The following is a 12,212-nucleotide window of genomic DNA, read 5'->3' on the forward strand; positions in this document are numbered from 1 at the left end:
GACTGCATATTGTGTAGCTTTTCTGGACAGTTCTTTATTATAATTAATGGCATCATATGCAAAAACTAAGATACTATGAATATTGTCTATCATTTTATTAATGTACAACACAAACACTGAGGATCCCAACACACTCCGGAGCATTCCTGAACTTTTGCTATTTGTTGTAGCTTGTAGTTGAAATAGCTTTCATATTGGAAAATTGACACTTGCTCCAAGACTGGATAAACCTCTATGAAATTATTAACATTGTACTCCAGTATGATGCCAATAAATTTTAAATGTTATGAATTGATTTTTCTTATTTTATTTATAAATTATTAAATTACTCTTTGATTGCTAAAAGTGATTTTTTTGTTCTAGGTATGTGCTGCGACGGATATTGCGACGTGCTGTTCGTTATGCTACAGAAAAATTAAATGCAAAGCCTAGGTTCTTTGCTTCTTTGGTTCACACAGTGGTTGATTTATTAGGAGAAACGTTTCCTGAGGTAGTTAGTACATCTATTTTCTAATTACTTATGCTCAGTTTTTTGTGGAACCTTTGCAGTTTATTTTCATTTTATTATTTATTTTTTGAAATGTACACTGTCTCATTTTCCAAGTTTGGTTAGAATTAGTGCTTACCTGTTATAGAATGTATTGCTCTTTAGGAGACAGAGATACGTGTATTTCTTCTATGTGGACATTTTTAATCGTCACAGTGACACAAGTGTTATAGCTTTCTACAAAAACAATGGCATATTAAGACACAGAGATTGTTTAAAAGGAATACATAAATTTCTTTCCAGTGGTCTTGATTAAGGGTCTCCATTATTTTCCTAAATTACACCTGAAGATGGTTCCTTCAGCAAATTCATTGTGGATTCCTAGTCTGTCTGAGCCAGTGGTCCACCCCTAATGATCTAGGTGTCGATGGACATTGAATTACAATCTTCCCTTGTTACTGCATCTAGGTCACCTTCCCCCATCCATTTAGGCAAATAAATTGTATCCTATTGACTAACATAATCTTCTGAAAGGCAATTATGATCCACTGAACACCTCTCCCTGACAGATGCTACAATCAGGAGCCTCCTGTAAGAACAAGAAACAGTTTTGTTAGTTGGCACTATGCTGTATGTGAGGAAAGACCTACAATTTGTGTCAAAGAAAATTAGAGGTAACATTCGGTGATACACTGTAATTGACGGATGGGGGATGGGAGAGTCTGAAAGGTGACACTGAACATTGGCCATTCAGAATGTTGGTCCTTGTAATATAAAAATTTTGTCTCTTGTTCACAAAATAAAACCCCTTTTTAAAGAATCTGTAGAAATCTATGTACCTTCTTCTTCTTTTTCTTCCATTTCAACCTTCTTTGTGGTACATTAAATCAATTAATTTTTAAAGCTCTGTGCCTTTCAATTAGCCAGTATCTTTTCATTCTTTCTGATCTTTCTTTCCTTTCCTTTCTTCTTCAGTGATTTGATTTGTTCATTTGGTTTTCATTTTGAATTGGAACCTCTCTTGTCCCTCTTTTTTATATATTTATGGGAAAACTCTCCGACCCTTTTGAGACATAAACTGATGTACAGCTATTTATTTGTGCTCTAGAAATAGACATAGAAAAAAGTAATGGAATCTAGAAGCAGAAAGTTGAACTGACCTTCCAAGCCGACCGGAGTGGCCGTGCGGTTCTAGGTGCTACAGTCTGGAACTGAGCGACCACTACAGTCGCAGGTTCGAATCCTGCCTTGGGGATGGATGTGTTTGATGTCCTTAGGTTAGTTAGGTTTAATTAGTTCTAAGTTCTAGGCAACTGATGACCTCAGAAGTTAAGTCGCATAAGGCTCAGAGCCATTTGATCTTCCAACTCAGCAAAAACACATAACAAGAAATCCCTTGTATGGAATTCAAAAATAAGACGTTGTTGTTGTTGTTGTTGTTGTTGTTGTTGTTGTCTTCAGTCCTGAGACTGGTTTGATTCAGCTCTCCATGCTACTCTGTCCTGTGCAAGCTTCATCTCCCAGTACCTACTGCAACCTACATCCTTCTGAATCTGCTTAGTGTAGTCATCTCTTGGCCTCCCTCTATGATTTTTACCCTCCACGCTGCCCTCCAATATTAAATTGGTGATCCCTTGATGCCTCAGAACATGTCCTACCAACCGGTCCCTTCTTCTTGTCAAGTTGTGCCACAAACTCCTCTTCTCCCCAATCCTATTCAATACCTCCTCATTAGTCATGTGATCTACCCATCTAATCTTCAGCATTCTTCTGTAGCACCACATTTCGAAAGCTTCTATTCTCTTCTTGTCCAAACTATTTATTGTCCATGTTTCACTTCCATACATGGCTACACTCCATACAAATACTTTCAGAAACGACTTCCTAACACTTAAATCTATACTCAATGTTAACAAATTTCTCTTCTTCAGAAACGCTTTCCTTGCCATTGCCAGTCTACATTTTATATCCTCTCTACTTCGACCATCATCAGTTATTTTGCTCCCCAAATAGCAAAACTCCTTTACTACTTTAAGTGTCTCATTTCCTAATCTAATACCCTCAGCATCACCCAACTTAATTCGACTACATTCCATTATCCTTGTTTTGGTTTTGTTGATGATCATCTTATATCCTCCTTTCAAGACACTGTCCACTCCATTCAACTGCTCTTCCAAGTCCTTTGCTGTCTCCGACAGAATTACAATGTCATCGGCGAACCTAAAAGTTTTTATTTCTTCTCCATGGATTTTAATACCTACTCCAAATTTTTCTTTTGTTTCCTTTACTGCTTGCTCAATATACAGATCAAATAACATCGGGGTAGGCTACAACCCTGTCTCACTCCCTTCCCAACCACTGCTTCCCTTTCATACCCCTCGACTCTTACAACTGTATTTACCCCTGCCACTTTTAGAATTTGAAAGAGAGTATTCCAGTCAACAAGGTCAAAAGCTTTCTCTAAGTCTACAAATGCTATAAACGTAGGTTTGCCCTTCCTTAATCTTTCTTCTAAGATAAGTCCTAGGGTCACTATTGCCTCACGTGTTCCAACATTTCTGCAGAATCCAAACTGATCTTCGTCGAGGTCGGCTTCTATCAGTTTTTCCATTCGTCTGTAAAGAATTCACATTAGGATTTTGCAGCTGTGACTTATTAAACTGATAGTTTGGTAACTTTCACATCTGTCAACACTTGCTTTCTTTGGGATTTGAATTATTATATTCTTTTTGAAGTCTGAGGGTATTTCACCTGTCTCATACATCTTGCTCACCAGGTGGTAGAGTTTTGTCAGGATTGGCTCTCCCAAGGCCGTCAGTAGTTCCAATGGAATGTTGTCTACTACCGCGGCCTTGTTACGACTCAGGTTTTTCGGTGCTCTGTCAAACTCTTCACGCAGTATCGTATCTCCCATTTCATCTTCATCTACATCCTCTTCCATCTCTCTAATATTGTCCTCAAATACATTGCTCTTTTATAGACCCTCTATATACTCCCTATATACTCCTTCCACCACTCTGCTTTCTCTTCTTTGCATAGAACTGGGTTTCCATCTGAGCTATTGATATTCATACAAGTGGTTCTCTCTTCTCCAAAGGTCTCTCTTAATTTTCCTGTAGGCAGTATCTATTTTACCCCTAGTGAAATAAGCCTCTACATCCTTTCATTTGTTCTCTAGCCATCCCTGCTTAGCCATTTTGCACTTCCTGTCGATCTCATTTTTGAGACTTTTGTATTCCTTTTTGTCTGCGTCATTTACTGCATTTTTATATTTTCTCCTTTCATCAATTAAATTCAAAATTTCTTCTGTTACCCAAGGGTTTCTACAAGCCCTCATCTTTTTACCTGTTTGAACCTCTTCTGCCTTCTCTACTTCATTCCTCAAAGCTACCCATAGTTCTTCTACTGTATTTCTTTCCCCCATTCCTGTCAATTCCTCCCTTATGCTCTCCCTGAAACTCTGTACAACCTCTGGTTCTTTCAGTTTATCCAGGTCCCATCTCCTTAAATTCCCACCTTTTTGCAGTTTCTTTAGTTTTAATCTACAGGTCATAACCAATAGATTGTGGCAGAGTCCACATCTGCCCCTGGAAATGTCTTACAATTTAAACCTGTCAGTATCTCCAGGCTTCTTCCATGTATACAGCCTCCTTTTATGGTTCTTGAACCAAGTGTTAGCTATGATTAAGTTGTGCTCTGTGCAAAATTCTACCAGGTGGCTTCCTCTTTCATTTCTTTGCCCCAGTCCATATTCACCTACTACGTTTCCTTCTCTCCCTTTTCCTACTACCGAATTCCAGTCACCCATGACTATTAAATTTTCGTCACCCTTCACTTTCTGAATAATTTCTTTTATTTCATCATACATTTCTTCAATTTCTTCGTCATCTGCCGAGCTAGTTGGCATATAAACTTGTACTACTGTAGTAGGTGTTGGCTTCTTATCTATCTTGGCCACAATAATGCGTTCACTATGCTGTTTGTAGTAGCTTACCCGCATTCCTATTTTCCTATTCATTATTAAAGCTACTCCTGCATTACCCCTATTTGATATTGTGTTTATAACCCTGTAGTCACCTGACCAAAAGTCTTGTTCCTCCTGCCACCGCACTTCACTAATTCCCACTATATCTAACTTTAACATATCCATTTCCCTTTTTAAATTTTCTAACCTACCTGCTCGATTAAGGGATCTGACATTCCACGCTCCGATCCGTAGAACGCCAGTTTTCTTTCTCCTGATAACGACATCATCTTGAGTAGTCTCCGCCCGGAGATCCAAATGGGGGACTATTTTACCTCCGGAATATTTTACCCAAGAGGACGCCATCATCATTTAATCATACAGTAAAGCTGCGTGCCCTCGGGAAAGATTACGGCCGTAGTTTCCCCTTGCTTTGAGCCGTTCGCAGTACCAGCACAGCAAGGCTGTTTTGGTTATTGTTACAAGGCCAGATCAGTCAATCATCCAGACTGTTGCCCCTGCAACTACTGAAAAGGCTGCTGCCCCTCTTCAGGAACCACACGTTTGTCTGGCCTCTCAACAGATACCCCTCCTTTGTGGTTGCATCTACAGTATGGCTATCTGTATCGCTGAGGCACGCAAGCCTCCCGACCAACGGCAAGGTCCAAGAACAGTTACTGTCTTCATATATACTTAAATGGCTACCTGGCCATTGACCTTCATCCGTGCGAATGCGCACAGGTTGCCTGAACTCTTACGGGAATCATCACCATAGTGTGCGCGAGTAATGAGTGGATGGACAAATATGTGTTAGGAACATTACGTATATAGATTATGGACAGTTGGGAATTTGGGTCTCACGTGAAGCATGCAAGGGATAAGTCCCTTCAGTCGCGCTATTTACCTGTGTCCTTGGTGGCTCAGATAGAGCGTCTGCCATGTCAGCAGGAGATCCTGGGTTCGAGTCCCAGTTAGGGCATACATTTTCGGCTGTTCCCATCAAGGTTTGTCAACAACACCTGTCAGCAGCTGAGGGTTTCAATTAATTATCATTTATTCTAGAGAAGCCACACGGTCATCAATGGTATCTGTTCTTTCGAGAACAGTTACTATATCCATATATGCTTCTGTTTTACTAAATGACTTTCCATCAGTTACTATTAATTGTGCCCCTCTGACAGGAAATCACAGATCCAGTCACATAACTGAGATGATATTCCATTCGCATGCAATTTGACTACAAGCCGCTTGTGAGGTACAGTGTCAAAAGCCTTCTGGAAATCTAGATATACAGAATCAATTTGAAATCACTTGTCAATAGCACTCAGCACTTCGCACAAGTTAAGAGCTGGTTGTGTTTTACAAGAACAATGTTTTCTAAATCCGTGTTGACTGTGTATCAATAGACTGTTCTCTTCGAGGTAATTCATAATGTTCAAACACAGTATATGTTCCACAATGCTGTTGCATATTGATGTTAATGTATGGATCTGCAATTTAGTGGACTACTACTAGTGCCTTTCTTGAATATTGTTGTGACCTGTGCAGTTTTCCAGTCAATTAGTATACAATCCAGACCAGAAGGCTTGCTTTTATTAAATTATTTAAGTTACTTCACTACTCAGGGATATCTACTTCTAAGTTACTCATATTGGCAGTATGTCTTGGCACTAGCATATTTTACATACAACCAGAATCTCTTTGAATTTTCCAGCACGTTTCGAGACAAAGTTTCGTTGTGGAAACTATTATAAGAATCTCATGTTGAAGTCTGTGCTAATTTTCGTGCTTCTGTAAAAGATCAGCAATCTTGGAGATTTCATGTTTGTTTAAATTTGGCAAATTTTTTTTTTTTTTCTGCAACAGTGTTCTTACCCGTTTCATGTACTAAGGGGGTCAACTCTGTCATTTGATTCAAATCTTTCAGTTGCGGTTGATACTATTTCTTTGAATAAAAGTCACATCTGGTCTACTCTTACAGTGTTAATTTGGAAGGTGAGGAAATAGTATCTCAGAAAGTCATCAGGTCAATTTTTATCTTTTTTTAAAATAAGTATATTTATTGTTTATATTTGTAGAACCTGCAGGTTAAAGTATTCAGTCTTGCTATGATAACCATGAGTTCACTAATCACATAGCCATTTTGATGCTCGTTATTTGCTCAAAATTGTTTGTGGCTAAGAGGTCAGGTGTGTTCTCAGAACTGTTTACTATCTGAGTGAGCTCATAAATTTAATGCTCGAAATAATACTCGGAGAGTGTGCTTAGCATAATTTCAGATGATGTTTTATGCGTATCTCCGGAATGAAACGTATTTTGCAACATATCATTGGAAATTGAAGCCACCACCCACTAAAATTGTGAGTCTGGTACGAGTTTGAAATTAGACTTAAGTTCTCTCTGATCCTTTCAGCAATTGTATCATCTGAGTTGGGAGGTCAGTAAAAGGATGCAATTGTTATTTTATTCTGATTGCCAAGAACGCCCTTACCCATAGTAAGTCACAGGAACTACCTACTTCAATTTCGCTACAAGATAAACTACTTCTAACAGCAATAAATGCACCACTACCAACTGTGTAGCCTATCCTTTCTGAAAACCGTTAGGTCATTCGCAAAAATTTGGCTTAACTTTTCTCTGGCTTCAGCCAGCTTTCAGTGCCTATGAAGATTTGAGTATCAGTGCTTCCTGTTAGCGCTTGGAACTCTGATACTTTACCACCACAGCTCCGACATTTTACAACTGCTATATCGATGGTTACTGGATCTATGTTCTTCCTGTGTTCAACCTGAATCCTTTGAAATTGGAAACCCTTTTTGTGTTTGCCCAATATCCTATTATCTAATAACTCAGCCACCCTATGGCGCAGGTTGAGAATCTGTAGCCTGCAAGGTCACAGAACCATCTGGTCTTCTGATTCAAACTCTCCGCTCGACTCTGCCTCTTCTTATCCAATCCTTCGTAAAGAATTGCTAGTTCTGATACCATGTTGGTGATGCCTTTCTGATTGCTATTTTCAGGAGAATGTGATTCCCCAAGGTAGTTATGTTGTAATAAAAATAAATAAATATTATTAAATATACATATGAAAACCCTGTTGAATTGATAGAACACAATTGCGTTATTAGAAATATTCTGCGCTTATATGAAATTTTAGGCTGTCAGACTTAGTTTGTTACTTCAATTGTAGCTGCAGGCAGTGAACTCGAAAGTACACCGGCCTTTGTCAGAATTAAGAAAATCCTCTTTACTTGGTTTCACTTGAATAAGAAATACTTAGGACTGGTATCAAATTTCTTTCTTATTTCAGACATGTGTGATCTAAAATACTCATAGCCAGTCATCTTCTGTGCGGCACTACTTAACAGAACTTCTACATTTGTTTTTAATAAATCTTAATTTTACAATATCCTGGAGGCAATAGGGCTTGATGCTCTTTGTCAGCTTCTCTTTTACTTAATGGAATGGATATGTCAGCTTATCCTGTGTATGTTAAAATACTACAAGAAATTAAAAGATTATGTCTATTATATGATAGTCCATTACACATTTGAATTTAGTGCGCTAACAATAATGTTCAATTTGCTTCATTCTCGCTGCCGGGTTTTGCACTGGCACACTGGCTGATTTGGTGCATAAGAGCTAGATGCTAATGGTCAACATGCAAGAAGCTACCGCCGCACATGCGTGCACTGCCTTTCTTAGTGTTGATTTCACATTGAGTATCACACTTTCACCTGCGTGTCACATACCGAAGAATTGTTGTGGTGTTTGTCTTCATTCTGGGTGCAGTGGGTGTGTGCTTATTGTTCAAAATCTGACACTGTGGTAGAAGATCTCCATTTTTATGGCCCATACATCATTATTACTTGTCGTACTGGCATTTTCAGCGGAGAGAACCAACAGCATCCGTTGATAAGTACCGGCTCGAACAACTATAGTTCATTTGTCAATGTGTCAAGCTTTGTGAGCCACGAAACTTGGAAGTTATTTCGTTGCACACGCATGTTCATTTCACCACAACTGACCGTCCACGTATTGAAAGACACAAATAGCCATCCAAAACATAGTATAAATTGCTTGTCCTTAAAGTTCATTTCTTCATATAGAATTTGGTTTCCAATGAAAATTCATACAAGTTTTGAGTTACAACAATATACATAATGTGACATCTTATACCTATGACTGTCATTCCACCCATTGCTTATATTACAAACATAAATTTCTTAAATTTTAGAACGTTATAAAATTTTCATTAACCGGGTTCTGTTACTACAGTTTGTTTGTTAGCTTCAACTTATCTTTGTTCACATCACATATATAAATTAATTACATATCATATATGGAATGTTTCCCTCTATTATATTCATATCATTAATTACATATCACATTTTTATGACACAATACAAGCATATGATACATTTTTGCTACATTTTTGCTTCATTTTATAGATAGGCTTTTATCACTTATGGGAGCTCATTTCTTTGTTAGGTAGAGGAGGGAGAAAAACATTCGAAATAGGACTAAAACATTGTGCACTGCTGGCCTGACTAGACTTTGCGTCCCATCCTTTGTTAGGGACAGAAGAAGGGAAATACTCATCTACTGGTTCAAGGATTTATGAGGAACTGTTGCTCGTGCAGTCATGGACTAGTTGCCAAGAACTTTGGTTCCTTGAAATAATGTGTACCGACTAATCATTGACGAGTGTCGTGTTGTTTCTACATGTTAGTGCTGTTTACTTCAACTCACGTGTAGCTTAGTGTAAAACATGATGTTTAACCATCATAGACTTATCTTCTTTAAATAACTGGAAATGTAATTATTCAAGCTTTCAAGTGACATGACAAAAAAAAATTAACTGTTTTTTGTAAAATCTCATGCTTAAATGTTTATGTGTACTCTGCAGCAAATAGGTACTGATAATTCTCAAGGAGGCACACTGCGATGTTGCATATTTCATTTGCGTTATAACTTTTATAATAAATATCCTTATAACTAAATTGTTTACTTGAGGTGCGGCCGATTTCTTCATTTGGTACCTGTTACTCTTGACATAATTCCCTCCTTCTGCACAAGGACGATGCACTGGTCGCTGAAAGAAAAAACTTAAAGCTAACTCGAAACTAATTGTATTGCGTAGCTAGGTAACCACTGATACATTTGGTCACTGCATAAGTCTGCAGATATTTCTGTACTTCATTTAAATTTGTAGACTTTCGTTTACTCTGTTACCCATTATGATTATTCACTCTGCAAAGAAAAGTATTTGACATCTCTCATGGCATTTTGGTGTTAGTCCTTAGCTTACACGTTTCGTATAGTTTTTCATAATGCTTCATTTTGGCTGTAAATATGTTGTATACAACTTTGTATTTAATAATCTCTGTGTACATATATCAATAGGTTCCTCTTGATATATCTGTAGATGTATTTCCGTAGTATTTTCATTTACTTTGTATTTAGGGTAAGTACACATTGCATTCCTATTTTGATTGTGCCAGTCTGTTGTGCATGCACACAGACCAATGTCTCCTCTCTTGCTACTGACGTCAGCACGTATTGTTGAGTGCGGGCAGCTGAGCCATACGCTAAGTTTGTTTATACTTTCACTTCGCATGAAGCAATGTGTTACTTCTCATTGCTATTAATTTTATGCCTGCATGTAAAAATCAGAATTATTACTTATGCCTATACACATTACTTTATCTTAAAATACTCTTCTAATGAAAAATTAGACTTAGAGCTATGTACACTATGTACAGTTATCTTGTGATAGAAAGAAATAATGCTACCTAGCTTCATCATTCTATGGGGCATTCAAAAAGTCTTTCCCCAGAGCCGTATGATTGTTAGCCGTGCGTGCCATATGATTGTTCTCCTGCCTAGGTTACTTCCCTTCTAGTGAACTCTCCCAAAATTCCACTGTTTCATTTACATCAGCCAGTGTCAGTAGTATCATTGGTGTGTGTCATTACCTGTTGACGTGAACGTTTAAGTTCAGTTCCTTTGTTCGTTTGTTTCGTTTCTGACAGTGTTAAAAAGCTAACCATTAAAGAACCTGTGTTTTTAGTTGAACAAGTGTTCAAAGCTGGCGATAAATACACAGTTCCAGTTCATCAAAAATTTAATTCAGTTTTCCCAGAGACAACACTCCCACATCATGATACTGTGCGAGATTTGATTAACAAATTTCAAAGTACGGGTTCACTGACAGATGCACTGACAAGTGGTTGTCCTAGCATTTTTCTGATAAAATGTCTATGAGTCCGAACAAGTCAGTAAGAAAATTCGCCCAGGAAATCGATATTAGTGTCATAACGGCCCACACAGCTATAAGGAAAAAATTAGAACTTTTTCCTTACAAAGTGACAGTCTTGCAAGAACTGGAAAATACTGATCATGACAACAAACTGCATTATTGTCAGTGGTTCAAAACTTTCGTTCAACAAAATGCAAGGGAAGTTCTTAATGAAGCGTTTTTCACTGATGAGGCGTGGTTTCATTTACCCGGGTACATGAACTCGCAAAATTCTCATATGTGGAGTACTGCAAATTCATTGTGTTTTTATGTATTTAAATTGAAGTCTTTAAATATATCTAAATTTCATAATCAATCATTTAACATAACGAGGAATAAAATAAACTGAAGAAAAGAATTATGTGAGGCAGCAGGAATAAAACTCGGGCTGACAAATCACAATTCAGCTATCACACCATTGCATACACTATTATGCTAAAATCCCTGATACTCAATGTGTAAATCTTTAGAGGTTTTTAGCTTTTCCTATGGCCCAGTCAGGTGAAATATTCTGGGAACTTGAAAGGGGTATCAACCTATTCTACTCACATAGTTTTATTTGACATACAGTTTCTGCCCACAGAATCAGTGGCCTTTTGGAAATCAACAGACATCTTTTGAATTCAGTAATCTGTGACAAATGATTGATTTCTGATTAAATATTTGTTCTGAACATGGCCTACCTACCCTTCATAAGACCACCTTGATGTTCTCTTAAATTACTTCACAGCATGGTTTCTGTAATGTGTAGTATAACCTTGGGAAATATATTACTGGTATATGCAACAGATTTCAAAGAAATTCCTCTGAAATTTTTGACATCTTGTTTATTGCCTTTCATCTGTTTTATATGTATCAAGATCACGTTCTGCTGCCAGGGAAGTTCTGCTTTTACAGTCTTCTCCATTAGCTTTATAAGGTTTTGTTAACTTCAACTTCTTTAATAGTTGAGGGTAAATCTTCTTTTAGATTTTCACAAGTGTTTTAGATTATGGATTGCTTTTGTACAGTTAAGAAGTTGATCAAAATATTTTGCAAGTAGTTCAAAATTTTCAGTGTTACGTAAGCCATGGATCACATTTTGCTTGTGATGTTAAAGACTACACAGTTGGAGTTGTGAAGTAACCACTTAACTCACGGAATGTTAGATAAATTAAATAAAAATTCTAACTGCCAAAATAACTCTTTACATCTATAAAACGAAACCTTTGGCGTTTTAGCTTCAACTTTCACCAGCCATTTTATAATGGGTACCATAAAAATAATTACATGCTTGTACCCTTAGATAGATTTCAGTGTATATGTGATTTCTTAACACATGATATATGCCATGGTGTGATGTGAAACTTAACACATGATATATGCCATGGTGTGATGTGAAACTCTGAGAAGAAATTGAAATCTTTGCATTAATATTGTTTTGCCAGAGTAATTCAAATTTAGAAGTTTTATGCCAGAGG

The 12,212-nt window shown here is 37.4% G+C and overlaps 1 protein-coding gene across 1 annotated transcript in view; it reads left to right on the plus strand.

The window, feature by feature from the left end:
- LOC126325453 (alanine--tRNA ligase, cytoplasmic) overlaps positions 1 to 12,212 on the plus strand; it is a 185,721-nt gene that overhangs the window by 108,531 nt on the left and 64,978 nt on the right. Inside the window, exon 8 of the mRNA XM_049995175.1 lies at positions 364 to 490. Within this exon, the coding sequence (XP_049851132.1) occupies positions 364 to 490 (127 nt within the window). The remainder of the gene's footprint in view (positions 1 to 363; positions 491 to 12,212) is intronic.

Source organism: Schistocerca gregaria, chromosome 2 (assembly GCF_023897955.1).
Source record: "Schistocerca gregaria isolate iqSchGreg1 chromosome 2, iqSchGreg1.2, whole genome shotgun sequence".
Lineage (NCBI taxonomy): Eukaryota > Metazoa > Arthropoda > Insecta > Orthoptera > Acrididae > Schistocerca > Schistocerca gregaria.